The 20,458-nt window shown below is 47.6% G+C and overlaps 1 protein-coding gene across 2 annotated transcripts in view; it reads left to right on the top strand.

The window, feature by feature from the left end:
* Positions 1-20,458, top strand: part of FAM107A (family with sequence similarity 107 member A) — a 66,335-nt gene that overhangs the window by 29,660 nt on the left and 16,217 nt on the right. The window contains exon 2 of one of the 2 annotated variants that reach the window (XM_025376793.1): positions 9,222-9,285. In XM_025376793.1, coding sequence (XP_025232578.1) covers positions 9,222-9,285 — 64 coding nt within the window. Of the gene's footprint in view, positions 1-9,221; positions 9,286-11,392; positions 11,644-20,458 lie in introns of those variants that run through there. The other variant, XM_025376794.1, reaches the window with a different exon arrangement.

Below are 20,458 nucleotides of genomic sequence, written 5' to 3' on the forward strand. Positions count from 1 at the left end.
GGAAAAGAGAGGTGGCAGGCGTCACCTCACAATAGGGTGGCTTTGTGAGAGTGAAGCCCTGAGGTGGAGGCTCGGGGTGAGTGTTGTGACATCCAGTGGCTGTGTGCTCCAGAGAATGGAGGTTGTAGAGGAGGGCAGCAGCCAGCGCTCTGCACTACAAATATTCAACCTTTAAGAAGAAGCCAGGTGGGGAGGCTGGCCCAGCTGACTCCAGGGAGAAGGGTTCCTTAACCTCGCTGAGCCTCAGTTTCCTCCTCTGTAAAATGAGTGCAGGCTCTTGCCATCTTACACACACACAAAAGCTCCTGAGTCAGACTGCCTCAAGTCTACTTACAAAGCTGCCACTTGCCAGCTGTGTATCTTTTTTATTTTTTAATTTCCATCCAACTGTGTATCTTAACCTGCCGAAGGCCTCAGCTTCCTTCACAAGAACTTCACTCTTCCCTAATCTCAGAGGACTTTCATGTGGTTTAAATGAGACCATATCGGTAAAGTCATGTTACAGTGCCCAGCAGTAGAATGGGCTCGATAGCTGTTTGCTACAATTATTAAGTTGATAATCTATTAATTTTTATTTACAAAGCACCCATGTGCCAAGAACTGTGCTAGGCATTGCAGACACATCCCTGAATAAGTTGCAATTTCTATTCTCATAGTGTTTACAGTCTAATGGAGGTGTAAGTAAAGATACCTAGAGACATACCTCCAACTGATTCACTCCAGATTTCAAGGACAAATACCCTAAGGTCCAAGCCTCATCTCTTCCAAATTCAGAATTCAGGCCCATGTGTATTTATCAACGATGCAATTTTGCTAACACCTTCCTCCTCCCTGCCAATCCAAAGCATTGTGTATGGGAGTGACCTCAATGTGTCCCCAAAAATCTATGTTGTAAACATGTCAGAAGTATAATACGAAGTGACATGATCATTGTTGGCAGTATCCACTATAGCTAAACATTCACCTACCTATGACCCCCCAAGTCCACTGCTGGATATCTGCCCAAGAGAAATGAGTAATCATTTTGACCCAAAAATTCATGGAAAGGTGTTCATAGCAGCTTTATGAGTGATAGCCAAAAACTGGAAACCATCCAAATGTTCGTTCTCAGGAGAATGTATCAGCAAACTGTGACATAGCCACCAAATGGAATACTTAAGTCAGAAATCAAGAGGAATGAACTACTGACACAGGCGGCCACACTGATGAATCTCAAACACACGGCTGAGTAAAAGAAGCCAGGCCAAAACTAGCACATTTTATTATTCCATTTATGTGAAGTTCTAGAGTAAGAGAAACGAATCTGTAGTGACAGAGGCCAGAATGGCTCCTACTCTGGGAGAAAGTAGGTATTGACTGGGGTGCAGTCAGTCTTGAAATATATTTTGTCATATATATCAAGATATAAAGCAAGCCAATCTTGTTTTATATCTTGATCTTGGAGGTGGTTATGTGCGTGAACACATATATACAACCTCATTGAGCTGCACAAGTAAGGTTAGTGGACTTTATGCTACACCTCAATTTTTATTTATTTATTTATTTTTTTTGAGACGGTATCTTGCTCCATCACCCAGGCTGGAGTGCAGTGGCACGATCTGGGCTCACTGCAACCTCCACCTCCCAGGTTCAAGTGATTCTCCTGCCTCAGCCTCCCGAGTAGCTGGGATCACAGGCACCCACCACCAGGTCTGGCTAATTTTTTGTATTTTTAGTACAAACAGGGTTTCTTCATGTTGACCAGGCTGGTCTCAAACTCCTGAGCTCACACCATCTGCCTGCCTCAGCCTCCCAAAGTCCTGGGATTACAGGCGTGAGCCACCGCACCCAGCCTACACCTCAATTTTTAAATGTTTAAAAACAAATAAAGCAAGGTCCCTTAAATGCTCCTTGGTGCATGGGGAAGACTATGGCAGATGTGGATTGGGCCCATGGTTGGTCTTCTTGATACTTTCACATTGAGGCTTCAGCCTCTAGGAGAAGCAATGGGACAAACTGGGGAAGAGGAGGATGTGGGGATAGGATCATTGAGGCTGCCAGTGACCAATGCCAAGAGGTTTTTCTCAACAATCAGGACATGAAAAAGAGGCAGGCAGGGGCCACAGGAAGGACAGGAGAAATGCAGATGTCTTTGCCTCAGGGAAGATTGAGTTGTGCCCAGTTGTCTTGAGATGTATTGTGCATTACACAACAGTATTTCCTCTGGAATTTGTGTCTGCTAACTTTCACTAACCAAAATTATAACTAAGCCAGCATGTCCCGATTTGAAAATGGTGTGAACACATGACAGTTGGCCATATTTTTCAGCATAGTCCTTGGAAAATACTATCAGTTATCAGTAATGCATCAGCAATGATCTAGGTGGAGTTTCTCTCGCTCACCAAATGCCAACCATTGAAGGGAGAGAGGCCTCTGCCTTGGACGCTGAGGTTCCACTGGATACAGGTTGGCGTTATTTTCCAACAAGTCTTGAATGGAAGGGGGTTGGCAGGTGTGCAAGCAACATTTTGTGTGTGTGTGTGCGTGCCCACAACAAGGCTGTTTATTTCACTTGGGTGCAAGTGGGCTGAATCCAAAAAGAGAGTCAGCAAAGAGTGGTGGGATTATCATTAGTTCTTACGGGTTTGGGATAGGCGGTGGAGTTAGGAGCAATTTTTTGCGGGCAAGGGGTGGATCTTACAAAGTACATTCTCAAGGGTGGGGAGAACATTACAAAGTACCTTCTTAAGGGCCAGGGAATACACATTATCACAAGGGCGGGGAGGGTGTATTGTCACAAATACAACTAACAGTTGATCAATTAAGGTGGGGCAGGAACAAATCACAATGGTGGAATGTCATCAATTAAGGCAGGACCTGGATATTTTCGCTTATTTTGTGGATCTTCAGTTGCTTCAGGTCATCTGGATGTATACGTTCAGGTCACAGGGCATATGATGGCTTAGCGTGGGCTCAGAGGCCTGACATTCCTATCTTCTTATATTAATAAGAAAAACAAAACAAAATCGTGGTAAAGTGTTGGGGTGGAGAAAATTTTGGGGGGTGGTATGGAGAGATGATGGGCGATGTTTCTCGGGCTGCTTTGAGCAGCATGGGAACCTACAGTGGGAGAGATTAAACTGAAGAAAGATTTTGGGGTAAGGGTTGATATTGTGGGGTTGTTAGAAGGAGCATCTGTCATATAGAATGATTGGTGATGGCCTGGATGAGGTTTTGTATGAATTGAGAAACTAAATAGAAGACACAAGATCCGAATAAAGGAAGGAAGAAAACAGGTATTAAAGGACTAAGAATTGGGAAGACCCAGAACATCCAATTAGAGAGTGTCCAAGGGGGTTAAGTGTAATTATTTGTTTGGTTGGCAAGTTTTTGGGCTCTATCCTTGAGTTTTTTATGTTGTCATACCCGGTCAGATTGATTTAGGTAAAAACAAAACTCTTCATTTAAAAATATACAGAGTCCTCTTTTTTCAGCAGTAAGTAAGTCAAGACCTATTCCTGTCTTCTTATGTTAATAATAAGAAAAACAAAACAGTAGTGAAATGTTGGTGTCATGAGGGGAACAGGAAGCTGTTTTGTCCTATTTGCAAATTGATTTTGGGAGGTAAGGAAAACTAGTGTACATGTGCCTGTCCAGTTAACAGGTAGACACATGTAGGTGGAGGAGCCACAGAGGAAGAAGAGACCTTGTGTAAGGCAAAACTGGAAATGTAAAGTGAAAAGATGAGAAGGAGCACCAAAAGAGGTGTCTTGCACCCAGACTCCTAGGGATCCAGCGAGGGCAGCAGCCGTTAGAGGTTGTAGAGGGGATTGATGGGGCAACTGGGTTGGGGGGGTTCAATTTTCATGGTGTATGAGAAAGCGCACAGTGCCTACAAGCAACCTTTCATTGTTATTCATGGGGTTGGGGATAAGTAAACAAGAAGAGGGGCTGGGAGGAGAGTCCAAAGAACAAGGGGAAGGTAGCCAAGGATAGAGTGAAATGCAGGGCAAATGTCTTCCTAAGCAATAGTAACTGGTAATATTTTTAAGTTTGTCAGTATGGATAGAGGGCTTATCTGTAATACAGAGCTGAAAAGCCCTAATGGTTTTGGTAATGTGTGTAATGGTTTTGGTAATGAAAAGTGAAGGAGCATAGAGAAGGTAAAAGGTTACCCAGGGTAATTCCGGTGGATCTTTGCTGAGAGATGCACAAAGGAACGGCAACGGGGATAGTAGTTTGTGTTGTGAAGAGTCCAAATATGGGGGTCGGAGGGGTGGAATTGACATAAGGAGAAAGGTTGCCGTAAGTAGACGCAGAGAAATGTGGCAGCTTGTTGGTGCGAAATGTCTGGGGAGTTCTCACCAAATCTAGGAAGTCTAGAAAGTAAAGAAGTTCCTCAGGTAGGTAAAGATGAGGGCTATTAAAGGAGGTTCGCAGGTGCAGGGAGAGGGAGAGGTAGTCCGGTCGGCCTGTAGAGCGGGGACGGCTGTGTAAGAGCAGGAAGAAAGGGAAATGCAAAGCCAGCAATTGTTCGCTAAGGAGAGATTAGAAATGGCAGGGAGGGAGTCAGTGAGATTGATAGTATGTTGGAGGTAATTAGGGAGGGGTAGAGAGTAACTGGAGAATGGGGGCAAGGATAAGAGTGAGTAGAAAAGTTAAAAAAAAAAAAAAAGACTTCATCAGTATAGAAGAATTGGAGTGTACCTTGCCACTGACGATCTTTTATCCACCTCAAGAGAGAGTTAAGGGTGGCTGTTTGAGGTAAAACCAGGATATATCCGTTATGATGGTTTGGAGGAAAAGTGTAAACTGGCAGTGTAAACAAGGGCAGGGCATTTACGAGTAGTTGAGAATGGTGAATAGGAGTATGACTAGACAGAAGATAGTAGGGATGACAAGTTTTTGGGATGCAGTCCAAGTAGCGGAGGTGACTGCATAAAGGCCTGTTGCAAAAAGTAGTGTAAGAATGAATAGACCTAATAGAATGAAGGGATATATTAGGCTCATAAAGGTTATTACTGCTCTTCAGAAATGCGAGTGAGTTTAAGGGAAGTAGGAAAGAGTACCTGTGACTTCCAAGAGGAAGAGGAGAGATCAGGCTGGCTGTCCAATGGACACAGCTTTATTCTAGAATGGTGAACCCAATGGGGAGGGTCCAGCAGGCGGATGGCAGTTGGGATACTATAGATGACTAAGTAGGGTCCGGTCCATCGAGGTTGTAGAGTTTGAGGGGTCAGATTCTTAACAAGAACTGATCATCCAGCTTGGGTGTCTTCATATGGCTGGGAATCTGGAGTAGGCAATAGAAGATTAGCATCTTGGCGAATTTCCTGTCTAGCCTGCTGGAGGACTGGAAGATAGTCGCCTGGAGGCTGGTATCTGGGACGAGGTTGGGGCCAAGCAAGAAAGTGCGTCCATATAAATGTTCAAATGGACTGTACCCTGTAGCATCTTGAGGACAGGCTCTAATTCTGAGAAAGGCAAGAAGTAAAAGTACTGTCTAGTCCTTTTTAAGTTGGAGGCTGAGATTGGTGAGGTATGTCCTTAAAAGACCATTAGTCCGTTCTACCCTTCCTGAAGATTGAGGACGGTAAGGGGTACGAAGATTCCACTGAATACCAAGAGCCTGAGAAACTGCTTGGGTGATTTGACTAATAAAGGCCGGTCTGTTATCAGACTGTATAGAGGTGGGAAGGCCAAACCAAGGAATTATGTCTGACAGAAGGGAAGAAATGACCGAGGTGGCCTTCTCAGACCCAGTGGGAAAGTCCTCTACCGATCCAGTGAAAGTGTCTACCCAGACCAAGAGGTATTTTAGTTTCCTGATCAGGGCATGTGAGTAAAGTCAATTTGCCAGTTCCGGGCAGGGGCAAATCCCTGAGGCAAGTGACACTTCTTTGAACTCCAGTTCTGGGAACTGCTTCTTCTGAAATTCTGGCTTTGTGTGGAGAGAGATGAGATCCCCTCTGGACTCTCTAGACTGGGTCCTTTTTCTTTTTCTATGTCCTGAAATTTTCTTCCACAGATGAGGTTACTTCTTCCCTTAATCCTTTCATTAAAAAACACAAAAGAGGCCAGGCGCGGTGGCTCACACCTGTAATCTCAGCACTTTGGGAGGCCAAGACGGGCGGATCACAAGGTCAAGAGATCAAGGCCATCCTGGCTAACATGGTGAAACCCCGTCTCTACTAAAAATACAAAAAATTAGCCAGATGTGGTGGTGGGCGCCTATAGTCCCAGCTACTTGGGAGGCTGAGGCAGGAGAATCACTTGAACCTGGGAGGTGGAGATTGCAGTGAGTCGAGATCGCACCACTGTATTCCAGCCTGGGTGATGAGCGAGACTCCGTCTCAAAAAAAAAAAAAAAAAAGCACAAAAGATACTTCAAACCACAAACACTCTCCCTCTCCCTCTTCCATCCCCTCCTTGGTGGTGAAATTCAAAATTGGAACCCCCAGGGGAAACAACAGGACCCCAGGCAATTCTGTTCCCCCTGATCATCCCTGAGCAGGCCACAGCTGAGGCCTCTCCTGGTTCTGGCCCTGGCTCACTCTCTGGGAAATTACCCACTTTATCATACAGCGCAGAGGCCTTTATGTGGCTGCATTCCCTCATTCACTGATTCATTCATTCCCTCAGTAAATCTTTGTTGAGTGTCCACTCCAAGCACAGCTCCAGGCTGGGCCCTGGGGAGACAGCTGTGAATAGGACCCAATTCCTTTTCAAGGCAAGTCCAGTGTGGTGAAGGAAGCAGGGCTGAAAGAGTCATAATTCAGTGGGAAGTATTAACATAGGGGAAGTCTGGGTGCTACGGAAGCACATGGTTGAGGGGGACCTCCCTGAGGAAGCAGCATTTCTGCCAAGACCTAAAGGATGAGAAGGAGTGAGCCAGGCAGAATGGGGGAGCTTCCCAGGTGAAGAGAATAGTTCCTGCAGAAGCTGGCAGGTGAGAGAAGCCATGGCTTTCAGGCAACCCAGAGAGTTCTCAGTGGTTGGAGTATGAGGCATGGGGGAAGTTGGCCCCTGTCTCCTCACTGATCTTCTCTCATGTAACTGCCCCTGTGTTCCCTCCACTTCAGCCACCCTGACCTCCTTGCTGCTCCTGAATATGCCAGGCACAGCCCAGCTCGGAACCTTTGCAGTAACTGCTGACTCTGCCCCAGGATGTCCACTTGGCTAACTCCCAGCTTCTTTCAAGTCTGTGTCCATGTTTCATCTTCCCACTGAGACCCATCTGAGCATCTACTTATGACCACAGGTGGTCCCCACTTGCCACCAGCCACCCTCTTTCCCTCCTCTCCACTTCCTTTTTTCCCAAGTCTCTCTGGTCTCCTTCCACACTGTCTACCTTACTTATTCATCGTGATTATTATCTCTCTCCCACGCTAGAATGTGAATGTGAACGCCACAAGGACAGGGACCTTTGTTGTATTCACTGAGGCATCCAGGCCCTTGCACAGTGGAAGGAACAAACAGATGGAATTTGAGAGGCTGGCAGGGAAGCGCCAGGCTGCAGAAGCCTTGTAGGCCTGGGGAAGGCATGTGGGTTTGAGTCCCCAGTGCAAAGGGAAGACATGACACAGAAGGGTTCCAAGGAAGGCAGAATCAGGATCTGAGTTATGCTTTAATAGCTCACACTTGAGTCTTTGTGGAGAACGACTTGAAGGAGAGTGATACGGTTTGGCTCTGTGTCCCCATCCAAATCTCATCTCAAATTGTAATCCCCACATGTCGAGGGAGGGACCTAGTGGGAGGTGTTTAGGTCATGGGGCAGATTCCCCCATGCTGTTCTCATGACAGTGAGTGAGTTCTCACAAGAGCTGATGGCTTTAAAGTGTGGCACTTCCTTGCACATGCTCTCTCTCTGTCTCTCCTGCTGCCATGTAAAATGTTCCTTACTTCCCCTTCACTTTTCACCATAATTGTAAGTTTCCTGGAGCCTCTCCAGCCATTTGGAACTGTGAGCCAGTTAAACCTCTTTGTTTATAAATTACCCAGTCTCAGGCAGTATCTTTATAGCAGTGTGAAAACTGACTAATACAGAAAACAATTTACTGCTGGTATTCAGTTGTACCCAGGCTAGGGTGGTGGCATGGAGGCCTGGGAGAAGTGGATGGACTCCAGAAATTCACTAGAAGGTGGACTCACCAGGTCTGGGAGATCAGACGACTATGAGGTTGCAGGAAGACAGGGCAAGGAAGTCTCCCAGGCTCCTGGTCTGAGCAACAGAGTCAGAGTAGAGCCATGTGCTGAGATGGGGCAGACAGGGGAGGCACAGGTTGGAGGCTTGGGTGTCAAGAGTTCTGTTTGGGCCATGATGAGTTTCAGGTGTTTATTAGACTTTCAAGTGAAGATGTCAAGTAGCTGATTGGACAAGGTCAAAGCTCAGAAGCATGGTCTAGATTGAAAATATATAATACATTAGGGGAATATTGGCTTAGAGTTCTCTTTAAAGCCCTGAGAGTGTAGAGAGACAAGAGAAGATGTCCAAGAACTGGGCCTAAGGACCAAGTCCTGGAGCCTTCTGACTTGATCCCTGAAGAATGAGGACTTTGCCAGGAAGGTAGGAAGAAGGCAGTCCAGGCCGAAGGAACGGCATGGGCATGAGCTTGACCTAAAAGAACATGGGCCTCAGGGCTCTTAGAAACTGTGCAAGTCATCCAAAACAAGGAAAGTCTGAGAAACTGTCACAGCCAAAGCAGCCAGAGGGGACATGATGACTGAATGTCATGTAGTATTCTGGAGGGATTCTGGAACAGAAAAGAGACATTAGGTAAAAACTCGGGAAATCTGAATAAAGTATAAACTAAGTATAAACTTAGTTAATAATAATGCATCAATATGGTCTATTAATTGTAACAAATGCACCATACAACTCACATGTACAGCTGCATACATGTAAGGTGTTAATAACAGGGAAACTGGGTGTGGGGTATAAGATAACTGTCTGTACTATCTTCTTAACTTTTCCCTAAATCTAAAACTATTTTAAAAAATAATAAAGTTTATTTTTTAAAAAAGAGCATGTGTCTCTTAAATACACACGTGGGCACACACACATACACACACATACATCCATTCCAAAGACTATGATAATTTCTTTCTCTGGAGAGGACTTTGACCCTGACCAGTGCCTTGAGTCGTCAAAAGACTCAAATACATTGTGAATATCCCATCACCCCTCCCTCTGCCAAAGAACCAAGGGTCCTCACCTCCACCTACTTTCTTTCTGTTTACAGAAAACATACTCTCCTCAGGCCAGATTTCATAGTGAAAATGAGAAGCAAAGACGAAATGGCTCAGGTAAGTCAGACCCACCTAGAATTCCTAGGTGCGGCCAGAGTCCATCCCTTCAGCATGCTCCACAAAAGCACATCCCATAGCCACAATTTCCCTGAGTCCCACTTTGCTCCACAGCTGTTTTGGTTTCCCCCTTGCAGCAAAAGTTCTGGCACCATCTGAGTTCAAATTCTGGCTCCACTACCAACTCATTATGTGATCTTGAGCACGTCACTTGAGCCTTATTTCCTTAACTGTAAAAGGGACATAACCATTGCTTGAGGCCAGGCGTAGTGACTCATGCCTGTAATCCCAGCACTTTGGGAGGCCAGGGCAGGTGGATCACCTGAGGTCAGGAGTTCGAGACCAGCCTGGCCAACATGGGGAAACCCCGTCTCTACTAAAAGTACAAAATTAGCTGGATGTGGTGGCATGCACCTGTAATCCCAGCTACTCAGGAGGCTGAGGCAGGAGAATAGCTTGAACCCAGGAGGTGGAGGTTGTGGTGAGCCATCGAAAGAAAGAAAGAAAGAAAGAAAGAAAGAAAGAAAGAAAGAAAGAAAGAAGAAAGAAAGAACCATAGCTTGATCAAAGAGCTATCAAGTGGATTAAATGAGGTGAACTGTAAATTGGATAAAATTTCATCCTCTGAAGAAAGGATATAAGGTAGTGAACGCCAAATATCTGGAATCATGCCTGGCACTCCTGAAGGCGGGTTGTTGATGACAGACACAATCAATCTGACCAACCAGTGAGGCCCCCGAAGATCAAGTGTCACCTTGGGCCCCTGACTGGTGTCTGAGGTGTGGCAGATGGGCCTTCAGGACACTGGATGGTGTCTGGGGAGCAGAGAGGTACAGGACCCCTGAGTCAGAGCAGAAGCTGGGTCTGGGCAGTGGCCATGGGCCAACCAAAGAGAGCTTGGCCAACAGTTGGCCTTGAAGGTACCAAGACTGGTAACAGGCAGCCGAGACCCCAACAGCCAGCTCAAGATTCCCTGACCCTTTCAGACACAGTCTTGAACAGAGGCCATCCAGTACCCTGGACAGCTCCAGGAGTCGCTAGATTTCAGGGGCATAAATTTTGTGGGCAGAGAACTGGATTGGGTCTTGGTTGTGCACACACGGGCAAGCCACCTCACCTCCCTGAGTCTCAAAGACCTCACCTGTAAACTGGAGGGAATCCCACCCTTCAGGGCTGTTGTGACGAGTGAATGAGATAACAGAAAGGAAAAGGAGCAGGTGGCCAAGGTCTGTAGTCGGACCACCCGCATTCAGGTATCCCAGTCCCACACTGTGTGACTTCAGAGAAGTTGCATCACCCCTCTGAGTCTCTGTTTTCTCTCATTTGCAATGTTAATAGACCCTGCTTCATAGGATTATGAAGATTAAATGAAACAGAACATGAAGCACACAATTAACATGAATTTTTATTTTAGAAGAAACTCAGCACCAGACACAGAATAGATCCTCAAAATTGCCAGCTTCTTGTATCTCCTGAAGCCCCTGGTGAGCTTGGCACCTCCCACCTTTAGACCTGATTGGCCCACTCATCTCTGATTGTTACAGACACTCCACAAAGCCAGAGAAAGCAATCTGGTGGAATTCCGTAGACCTCCGCCCTCAGCCTTCGCACCCAGCGAAGACCCTGCCTCTCAGTGTCACCCACCCCATGATATTTGGGACATGTTTTAAAGTACCAGTATATACTGTATAGTGTTTGTTCTGCACCAGCCTCTGTTCTGGACTACACACACACACACACACACACTCTAAGCTGATTAACCTCACAACCATGTGAGGAAAGTACTCTGGTTATCCCCATTTTACAGATGAGGAAACTGAGTTTCTGCAAGGCTAGGTAACTAAATCGTGGGGTCACACAGCTATTAAATGGTGGTGGTGAGACCTAATCCCAGGTATGGTGCTTCAGAACCCCATGCTGGTAGCATCAACGAGGCCGGCGGCCAAAGAAAGGAGAAGAGTAGGCGGGAGACGGATCCTGAAGTCAGGACACTGTGTTCTCGCCTCGGCCCTGGAACCTCGGGGCTAGGAGTCCTCACTGCAGACGTTCACCTGCGCCCTACCTGCTACCTGGGCGCGGACACCTGCCCTGGCCCCTGCCCCCCTCTTTCCCCCGGCGGCATCTCCTCACCCGCCGCCGTAACCTGACCCTCGGCGGGGTTTGGGCTTTGGGCCTTGGAGCCGCGTCACCGTCGCGGAGGCGCTCGGGCTCCGGACTACGCTCTTGCTGTGCGCTCCCGGGACCCGCAGTGCTGGCTCTGCAGTAGGAGGCGCGCGGGCATGGCGCAGAGGTTGGGCGAGTGGGCCCGGGGGCCCTCCGATGCCACCGGACTCTACCGGGCTGTGCTGCTCAGGTCGGGTAAGTGGGAGCAATGCCACCCTCGCCGCGGGAAGAGCGCGAGGAGGGCTCGGCGGTGCACGGCGCTCAGTCCCTGGTCAGCCCGCCGCTGGGCGCCTCTACTTCGTTGCTCTGCTTCTTTCCTAACCTTACGTCATTCTTTTTGCTTGCTTGTTTGTGACAGGGTCTCATTCTTTCTCCCAGGCTGGAGTGCAGTGGCGCAATCGTAGCTCACTGCAGCTTCCAACTCCTGGGCTCAAGCGATCCTCCCGCCTCAGCCTCCTGAGTAGCTGGGACCACAGGTGCGCACCACTACACCCGGCTAATTTTTTAAATTTTTTGTAGAGACGGGGTCTCTCTAGTGCTGTCCAGGCTGGTCTCTAACTCCTGGGCTCAAACGATCCTCACGTCATTCTTTTTAATTACTTTTCTTTTTTTTTTTTCTTCCTTCCTCCTTTCCGCTTTTCTTTCCTTCCTTTGTTCCTTCCCTCTTCCTGTATTCATCCTTTTGGGGATCTATGACATACATTGTTTTCTTCCTATGTGTGAGAACACGCGCACACAGTTTCTTGACTACAGAAGTCCTGTGCGATTCCACCTCCTGGCTGATCTCTTAAACAGAGACTCACACAAGTGCGCGAAGGCGGCTGTAGGCGCGGCAGGTTTGGGCCAGGAGAGAGGAAAATGGGCACGACCGAGTAGCAGGCAATGGGGCATAAAGAAGCAGGAGCCTGGCAGCAAGGTTGAAGGAGGTCTGCTGTCCAGTGAGGCATGACATAGGAGGGGAGGAGAAGGGAAAGAGAGCTACGAGAGCAACTGCCTTTCTATATGTGTGCATGCAACGATTTGGAAGGAAACACAGGGTGGTTTTATTTCTTAAGGTTGGGGATTGGATGACAGATGCTTTTTCTCTTCCATCTTTTTGTTTGCTTGTTTGCAGTAAACACGTGTTGCTTTTCTACTCAGGAAAAGGAGGCCTTTTTATTTAGAAAAATGAAGTTAATGTAATGTATGACCAGTGTCCAAATAATTCGGAGAATACAGGGATGTAGGGGGAAAAAAGAGAAAGCAAAGCCCCAGTAAGCATTTGTGGTATTTCCTTCCGGAGTATCCTTGGAGAGAGACGTTTGGAGGAGGTGAAATGCTATCTCGTGCTGGGATCCTGCACCGTGCGGGTCCGTGATTACAAAGCGTCAATGGACTTGGACTCACGGGCCAGCTACGCTCTGCCTTGGGCAAGGAGCTGGCGCTACCCGTGGGCCTGCCCGCCGACCCCTGTGGAGCCAAAAGCGCGAGGCAAACCAGCTGCCGCGTCTGCAGCGGCGGTGCCTGTCCCCGCGCCCTGCGCGTCCAAGTCTGGAACTGCTCGCCCCTCTCGCTTAGGCCCCGCCTCGGGGAGATCCCGCCACCCAGTTACTGGAACCACAGTTATCCAAGTCCCAAAGCAAGAACTGGTCCAAACTTCAGGATTGGCGGCGCCTTCCTAAAGGAGGGTCTCAAATCTGGCTGAGGCGGGGCAGGCAGAGAGGGAGAAGCTTTATCGTCAGACGAATCTGATTTCAAATCCCTGCTCCGGCGATTTCCCCACAAAGCATTTTCCCCACAAAGCACGCCACCCTAAGTGTCCCCACCCAGTTCTCGATCGTTTCACAAAGCTGCGGAGGGGGTCTCCCTAATCTGAAGGCCTTGTGTTCCCCCTCACCTCTTAGCTATCAACCCACGCAGAATAGCAAACACGTAGGAGTGGTTCCAAGGGCTGCAGCCTGCCGGGTAAGGAGCAGGAAGGGAGGGGTGCCTGGGAAAAGGGACGGAGGCTGCACTGGCGAGCACTTAGTATCCGCTGCGCAGGCTGCCCTGGCTCCTTCCCTCCACCACTCTACAAATGTTACCCGTTGACGGTGTCCAGGTTCTTGGCGTCTTGAACAAAGAATTGGACAAAAAGCACAAAGCAAGGAAAGAATAAACAAAAGCAAAGATGTATTGAAAATGAAAGTACACTCCACAGGGCGGGAGGGGGGCCGAGCGTGGGGCCTCAAGAGCCCCGTTACAGAATTTTCTGGGGTTTAAATACTCTCTAGAGGTTTCCATTGGTTACTTAGTGCACGTCCTATGTAGACGAAGAGGACGAAGTGAAGTTATATAATCATTTACTGAGTGCACTCCCTATGTAAATGGAGAGGATATTTCCTGTCATAGCCAAAGTGTTTCCATTTGATTTCATTCTGTTCTGAGAAGTCACCGTGAAGCGGCCTTATGTCCCCTGCCTCCAGACCCTATTCTCCTGTCTCACAAAGACACTGCCAATTGTCATCTCCATTTAAGAGATAAGGAGACCGAGGTTCAGAGAGCTTAAGTACCTTGCCCGTGGTCCGCTAAGGAACATTTTCTACCCCACAAAGAGGTAGAAAACACATTCAAACTATTGTCCATCCATGCCAAAGTCTGCACACCTTCTGATCATAGTCACAATAATGACTCATAATTGTTAGTCACTCACAGTCACCCCATCTCTGCTGTACATCTGCCATCTCATCAACTCCCTTCATTCATATATTCATCCAGCTAATATTTATTGGCCTCTGTTTCCAACGTGAAGGGATGTATTTATAAATAAAACAGATCTGCCCCTCCTCTCAGGGAGCAGAGTAATGGTAACCGCTATTGGAAACATGAGGAAACCAAGGCTCAGATGGTAACATGACTTGTCTAAGGTCATACAACTCATCGGGAGTGAAGCTGAGATTCAAACCAGGGCGGTGTGCCTCTGGACCCGCTCTCTGGCGGCTCCACACAGGGAGCAGTAGGAAGTGAGAATGGGAGTAAGGAGCCAATTTGGCCATGTGGTGAAGGGGTGGGCTTCCTTTCCTTGAGGAGCTCCCAAGGAGGACATTACAGATTCAGACCCAAAATAGAGGCTGTTTTCATTAACGGTAGCCTCAAGTCATACAGCAGATAATATAACACTGGGTGACTCATGCCTTGAGGCTGGGAGTTCAAGACCAGCCTGGGCAAAATTGTGAGAGTTCGTCTCTATAAACATTTTTAAAAATTAGCCCAGCATGGTGGTGCATGCCTGTGGTCGTAGCTACTCAGGAGGCTAAGGTGGGAGGATCACTTGAGCCCAGAGAGTTGAGGCTGCCATGAGCTGTGTTTGCTCCACTGCACTCCAGCCTGGGCAACAGATCAAAACCCTGTCTCAAAAAAAAAAAAAAAGAAAAAGAAAAATGTTTATCCCAAGGTATTTCAAAATAATTTCGTTTATTTTCTTTTTTTTTCTGAGGCAGAGTTTTGCTCTTGTTGCCCAGGTTGGAGTGCAATGGCATGATCTCGGCTCACTGCAACCTCTGCCTCCTGGGTTCAAGCAACTCTCCTGCCTCAGTCTCCTGAGTAGCTGAGATTACAGGCGCCTGCCACCATGCCCAGCTAATTTTGTATTTTTAGTAGAGACAGGGTTTCACCATGTTGGTCAGGCTGGTCTTGAACTCCTGACTTGAGGTGATCTGCCCACCTCAGCCTCCCAAAGTGCTGGGATTACAGGCAAGAGCCACCGTGCCCAGCTAAAATAATGTCTTAATATTAGAGTAAGACATGCTCACCATAGATACTTCAAGAAATTGAGACTAAAGAGGAGGAGGCCTAACACATAATCCCAGTAACCACAGGCGGCCACAGGTAACATTTGGAAATGTCTCCTTCCAATCCTTGCTATGTATAGTGTGTGTGTGTTTTACACTGTAGAGATTGTTCTGACTCTAGTCTTTAATTCCACTTTTTTCAGTTGGATGAAAATCTTGAATGCTCAGCCAGGCACAGTGGCTCACGCCTGTAATCCCAACGTTTTGGGAGGCCAAGGCAGGTGGATCACTTGAAGTCAGGTGTTTGAGACCAGCCTGGCCAACATAGTGAAACCCTGTCTCTACCAAAAATACAAAAATTAGCTAGGCGTGATGGCAGGTGCCTGTAATGCCAGTTACTCGGGAGGCTGAGATGGGAGAATCGCTTGAACCCGGGAGGCAGAGGTTGCAGTGAGCCGAGATTGCACCACTGCCCTCCAGCCTGGCAACAGAGCAAGACTCTGTCTCAAAAAAACAAAAAACAACAACAACAAAAAAAGAACGTGAATGCTCTTAAGTGAGTTATCAAAATAATAGTTGCCACTTATAGAGCCCTAACTCTGACTCTGTGGCAGCCACAGTGTGAAGGGCTCTCCAGAACATAACTCCTTGGTTCCTCAAAAACATGTCTGCCCTATTTTGGGGAGGAGGAAACAGAGAGTTGAAGGTCACCTAGTTGTCCAGCAATGCACTGGGGTCTGGGTTGGCACCAGAGTCCATGCTCTTAATCACAGGGTTAGAAGGGTCACCTCTGTGGAATAATTCCTGTTTGGCCATGCCTGGAAGGCAGTACAGTCCAGTAGTTCAAGTCCACCTGAGGGGCGTTACCTGCATCCTACCTGGAGCTCAGGTCACGTTCCTGGAAGGGAGGAAATCATCTCTCTGCACTATGGACAAAAAGGCACTTCCCCAGGTGCCTGTGCGCATCAGCAGCTATACTTCTCCTCTGCAGCCAAAGGGGCAGACGCAGCCTCCACCCCTGCCTCTGCCAGGTAGGGCTGCCAGATAAAATATAGGGCACTCAGTTCCATCTGAATCTCAGAGAAACAACAAATCATGTTTTAGTGTAAGCATGTTCCAGCTATTTCATGGAATATACTAAAAAGTTATTTGGTGCTCATTAGAAATTCAAATTTAACTTGGATGTGTGGCATTTTTATTTGGTACATCTAGCAACTATGCTGCCAGGAATCATGAAGTTTGCTTGGTTTGACAGCTGTGGTCTGCCCAGGTTCTCCTGCGCATGCGCGCGCGCGCACACACACACACACACACACACACACACACAGAAACAGACACACACGCACACATGCTCCCTCTCACATCCTCTCACCATCCATAGATTCACTCACTATGCTTCTTGTCTGATTACACGGGAATTAAAATGTACTGGGGATGGAGGTACCCCAGGGTCCTTCTGCAGCTAAGAGACCAAATTAACCATGTCTAATTGCAGCTGGGTGGAGAGCCAGCTTTCAGAAACAAGACTCTAAGTTCATCCCCACCCCCTCACACTTTCCTGCTTTCACGCTTGAAATCCCTCGACTGGGTAAATTCTTCCCGGTTCAAACTTGTTGTAAAAGCGACTCTCATTGCTTTTATAATCTCTCCACGGATCCCATGACAGGTTCTTTCTGCAAGTACAGCTTCTTCTCCCCCCACCCCGAGTCCTTTCAGCAGAGCATGTTTGAGAGGCAGGGGGCACGGTTTAATCCTAGGGCTGTTTTGTGGGTGGCTGCTCAGAAACCCCATTGAGGCCTTGAAAAGGGGCCTTGGAGATTTAGACTGAATACAGGGTTGAGGAGGAAGTTTTAAGTTGCCATGGAAACTTCTTGTTTGATGTTTGTGGGCCCAGATAAGCTCTTCCAGGCGCCCATGGGCTTGGAGAAAGGGGCCGAAATGAAAGAAAAGCTGTTTGGGGAGGTTATTTTCTGCATACTGCAGCCCAGCCCATTATAGATGCAGGAAAATTCTCTACCTCCCTGTCAGGACTGCCTCCTCTGGTCTTCCCTGTCCCCCTTCCTTTGGGTTCCTCTGGTTCCCAAGAAATCAGAGTTAAAAGGGATGGGAGGGAAGACAGGGAAGGGTGTGCCCAGCCCCTGGGCTTCCCCTTCATGCCCCAGCACACCAGGGGGCTGAGCAAGTATGCAGATCCCCAGGCCCCTGGCTTCCCTGAGTCCTTCCTTTTGGAAGAATAGGAAGACCTCCAGGGAAAACCACACAGAAGGATGCAGGAGACAGCGGCTGGGGCTTGAATTACGCAATTACCTGGAGTAAACGCCTCAAAGGCTTGTTTGTTCAGAGGGCCTCTGTTTTCCCATATTCAGATGGACATAACTGAGCCAGATGTGATTCCTAACTAACTACAGTTGTTTGGGAAAGGTTGCTCTTTCTTGCATTTTTAATTCTTAGAGTCTTTTTCTGATAACAAAAGTAATATAAGCTTGAGGCTTTTTTTTTTTTAACGCCACAAACATTACAGAAATGTAGTGACAAAGGAGAAGGGCCTGTAATTTTACGACGTAGAACAATGCTCCTCAAACTCTTTAATATAAATGAACCCCCAGAGGGGTATGTTAAAAATCTAGATTTCATGGTGGCTTCATGCCTGTGATCCTAGCACTTTGGGAAGCTGAAGCAGGAGGAACACTTGAGGCCAAGAGTTCAAGACCAGCCTGGGCAACATAGTGAGATCTCATTTCTACGAAAAATAAAAAATTAGCCGGGTGTGGTGGCATGTGTCTGTAGTCTCAGCTACTTGGGAGACTGAGGTGGGAGGCTCGCTTGATCCCAGGAGGTCAAGGCTGCAGTGAGCCATTATGGCACCATTGCACTCACCCTGGGTAACAGAGTAACACTCTGTCTCAAAAAAAAAAAAAAAAAAAAAAAATCCAGATTCCTAGGTTCCTCCCTCAGAGGTTCTGAGGATTTAGGCAAGAGCATTTTTAGCACTCATTTCAAATGACATCTAGTAATAATATTTGAGATATATTGATCTAGAGTTGACCTCTGCTAACAGATTAGTGTGTTTGCCTCCACACTGGTTCTTTATGTATATACCAACTTTTTTTTATCTTGAAAAGAAAAGAGATCCTACTATATATGATTTTTTTTTGAATATGTAGAAGACATCTTTTTCAGGTCAATACATAGACAGGTTTATTGGCTGCATCTCATCTCGGGGTGTAGCATAGCCTCTTACTTATGGAATGTGGCCTGGGAAAGGGTGGTTGTTGGCCGCTGATCTCACGTACAGTTGCACCTGCACATGGACACACAGCAAGATGGTGCTGTAACAAGCTCAGCACTGTCAAGGTTTTTGGTGTCTTCAGGTTAACAATAGTTTTCGAGCCCCTCAGTCCTGGGACAGGAAGATAGTAGGCCCCTGCCCTGGGGCTAGCAGTCTGATGGTTTTGTGTACAAGTTGGGCTGTGAAAAGAGTTTTTGTGGGAGAAGCACAGTGACTCCCAACTGCCCAGGGAAAATGATGCCCAACATCCAAGGACTACTGCCCAGTTCTCCTTGGCTGTCAGGTGCGTGTTCCTCTGGAGTGTACCGGGTGACAGGCTTCTGTCTTCTCCAGGGATGAGCAGGAGCTGTCAGAAGTTCCCCGGCTCCAGGATCCTTCTTACTCTCCAGCTGTTAGAAGCCACTGGGATTGGTTCATCTGAGCCACCAAAGACCCTAGGAAATACTCAAAATACTTCTTTGCAGAGCAGGACAATGTGTGCAAGGAACCAGGGTCAGCAAAGAGTGGTTTGAACAAGAATCTAGCTGTCCTCTTCTACCATGAGAGTTTGCGGAAGTTAAGGCAGAGCAGGGTGGGAGGCTGAGGGGGCTACCATTCAAAGTGCCTCAAGAAATGCAGAACTGGGGAAGAAAAAACAAAAAGGACCACACATTGTTTCCAGAAAGTTGTTTTTACCCAAGAATTTGAGACCCTCTAAGTTTAAGTGGTTCGAGAATGGTCATTGTGGCCAAGACTCCCTGGACGTGCCTGCTCTGTCCCTCCCACTCCACCCGTCTCTCACCTCCCTCGCTCCCAAGATGGCACCCAGCCTGCCTTTACATCATACCAGGATCCACCCAGCCTGGGCCTTTCCACTGGCTCTTCCCACCTGACAAAGACTCTCCCGTGTATACAGACTTCACACAACTGACTCCTTGTGATTCAGCTACCCTAAAACACCACCCCCTTTCACCTCACCCAGCCTTGCGTTCATCACGGCATTCCTCACTGCCTGACGTCATCCTGAGTGTCTCCTTCTTTACTGGGTATCCCCCTTGCAGGTAGGTTCCCTGATGGCAGGGATATTCATTCACATGGTACCCCCAGCACTTAGAACAGTGCCAGGAACACAGTAGGAACTAAATAAATGTTTGTTAAATGCACAAATAATATAGGCCTAAGAAGACACAAGGTTGCATTGTTAATGCCTCCATTCGCCTGTGATGCATGTCCTAGGCCTCATCGCCTTCCAGCCAACCAAGACTCCATGAGAAAGTAAAGTTGGGGTGGAGGCCCAGTCAACTAGTAGACCCCAGCTTCCTCAATGGGGGACTAGGATGACACTATACAATAGAAAACACTTCTAGCTTTTCGAATGAAAGTTGATTCTGAAATTAGGAGAATGCCTCCATTATCCATAAGCACTCAAGGCTGGCCTTAAGGATCTACATACATTTTTTACTTTTCTTGGTTTTTTTGTTTGTTTGTTTGTTTTTTGGGTTTTTTTGAGACAGTCTTGCTCCATCACCCAGGTTGGAGGGCAGTGGCCCAATCTTGGCTCACTGCAAACTCCGCCTCCCAAGTTCAAGCGATTGTCCTGCCTCAGCCTCCCGGGTAGCTGGGATTACAGGTGTGTGCCACCACGCCTGGCTAATTTTTGTATTTTTAGCAGAGACAGGGTTTTACCATGTTGGCTAGGCTGGTCTCAAACTTCTGACCTCAAGTGATCTGCCTGCCTCGGCCTCCCAAAGTGCTGGAATTACAAGTGTAAGCCACCATTCCTGGCCTACTTTTATATTTTACATTCACACGTTCATTCTTTGAGCCACTACTTATGGAACACATATTCTGCCAGGCAAAATGCACCATGCTGGGCTCTGGCCTCAGTTCACATAGAGTCCAGGTCTCTGTTGGAGAAAAGTCCCATATGCTGAGCTTTGACTGTGTGCTTCACTAATGTCATCTCATCCATGTCATCTCCCAACCACCCTGG

This window comes from Theropithecus gelada, chromosome 2 (genome assembly GCF_003255815.1).
Source record: "Theropithecus gelada isolate Dixy chromosome 2, Tgel_1.0, whole genome shotgun sequence".
NCBI lineage: Eukaryota > Metazoa > Chordata > Mammalia > Primates > Cercopithecidae > Theropithecus > Theropithecus gelada.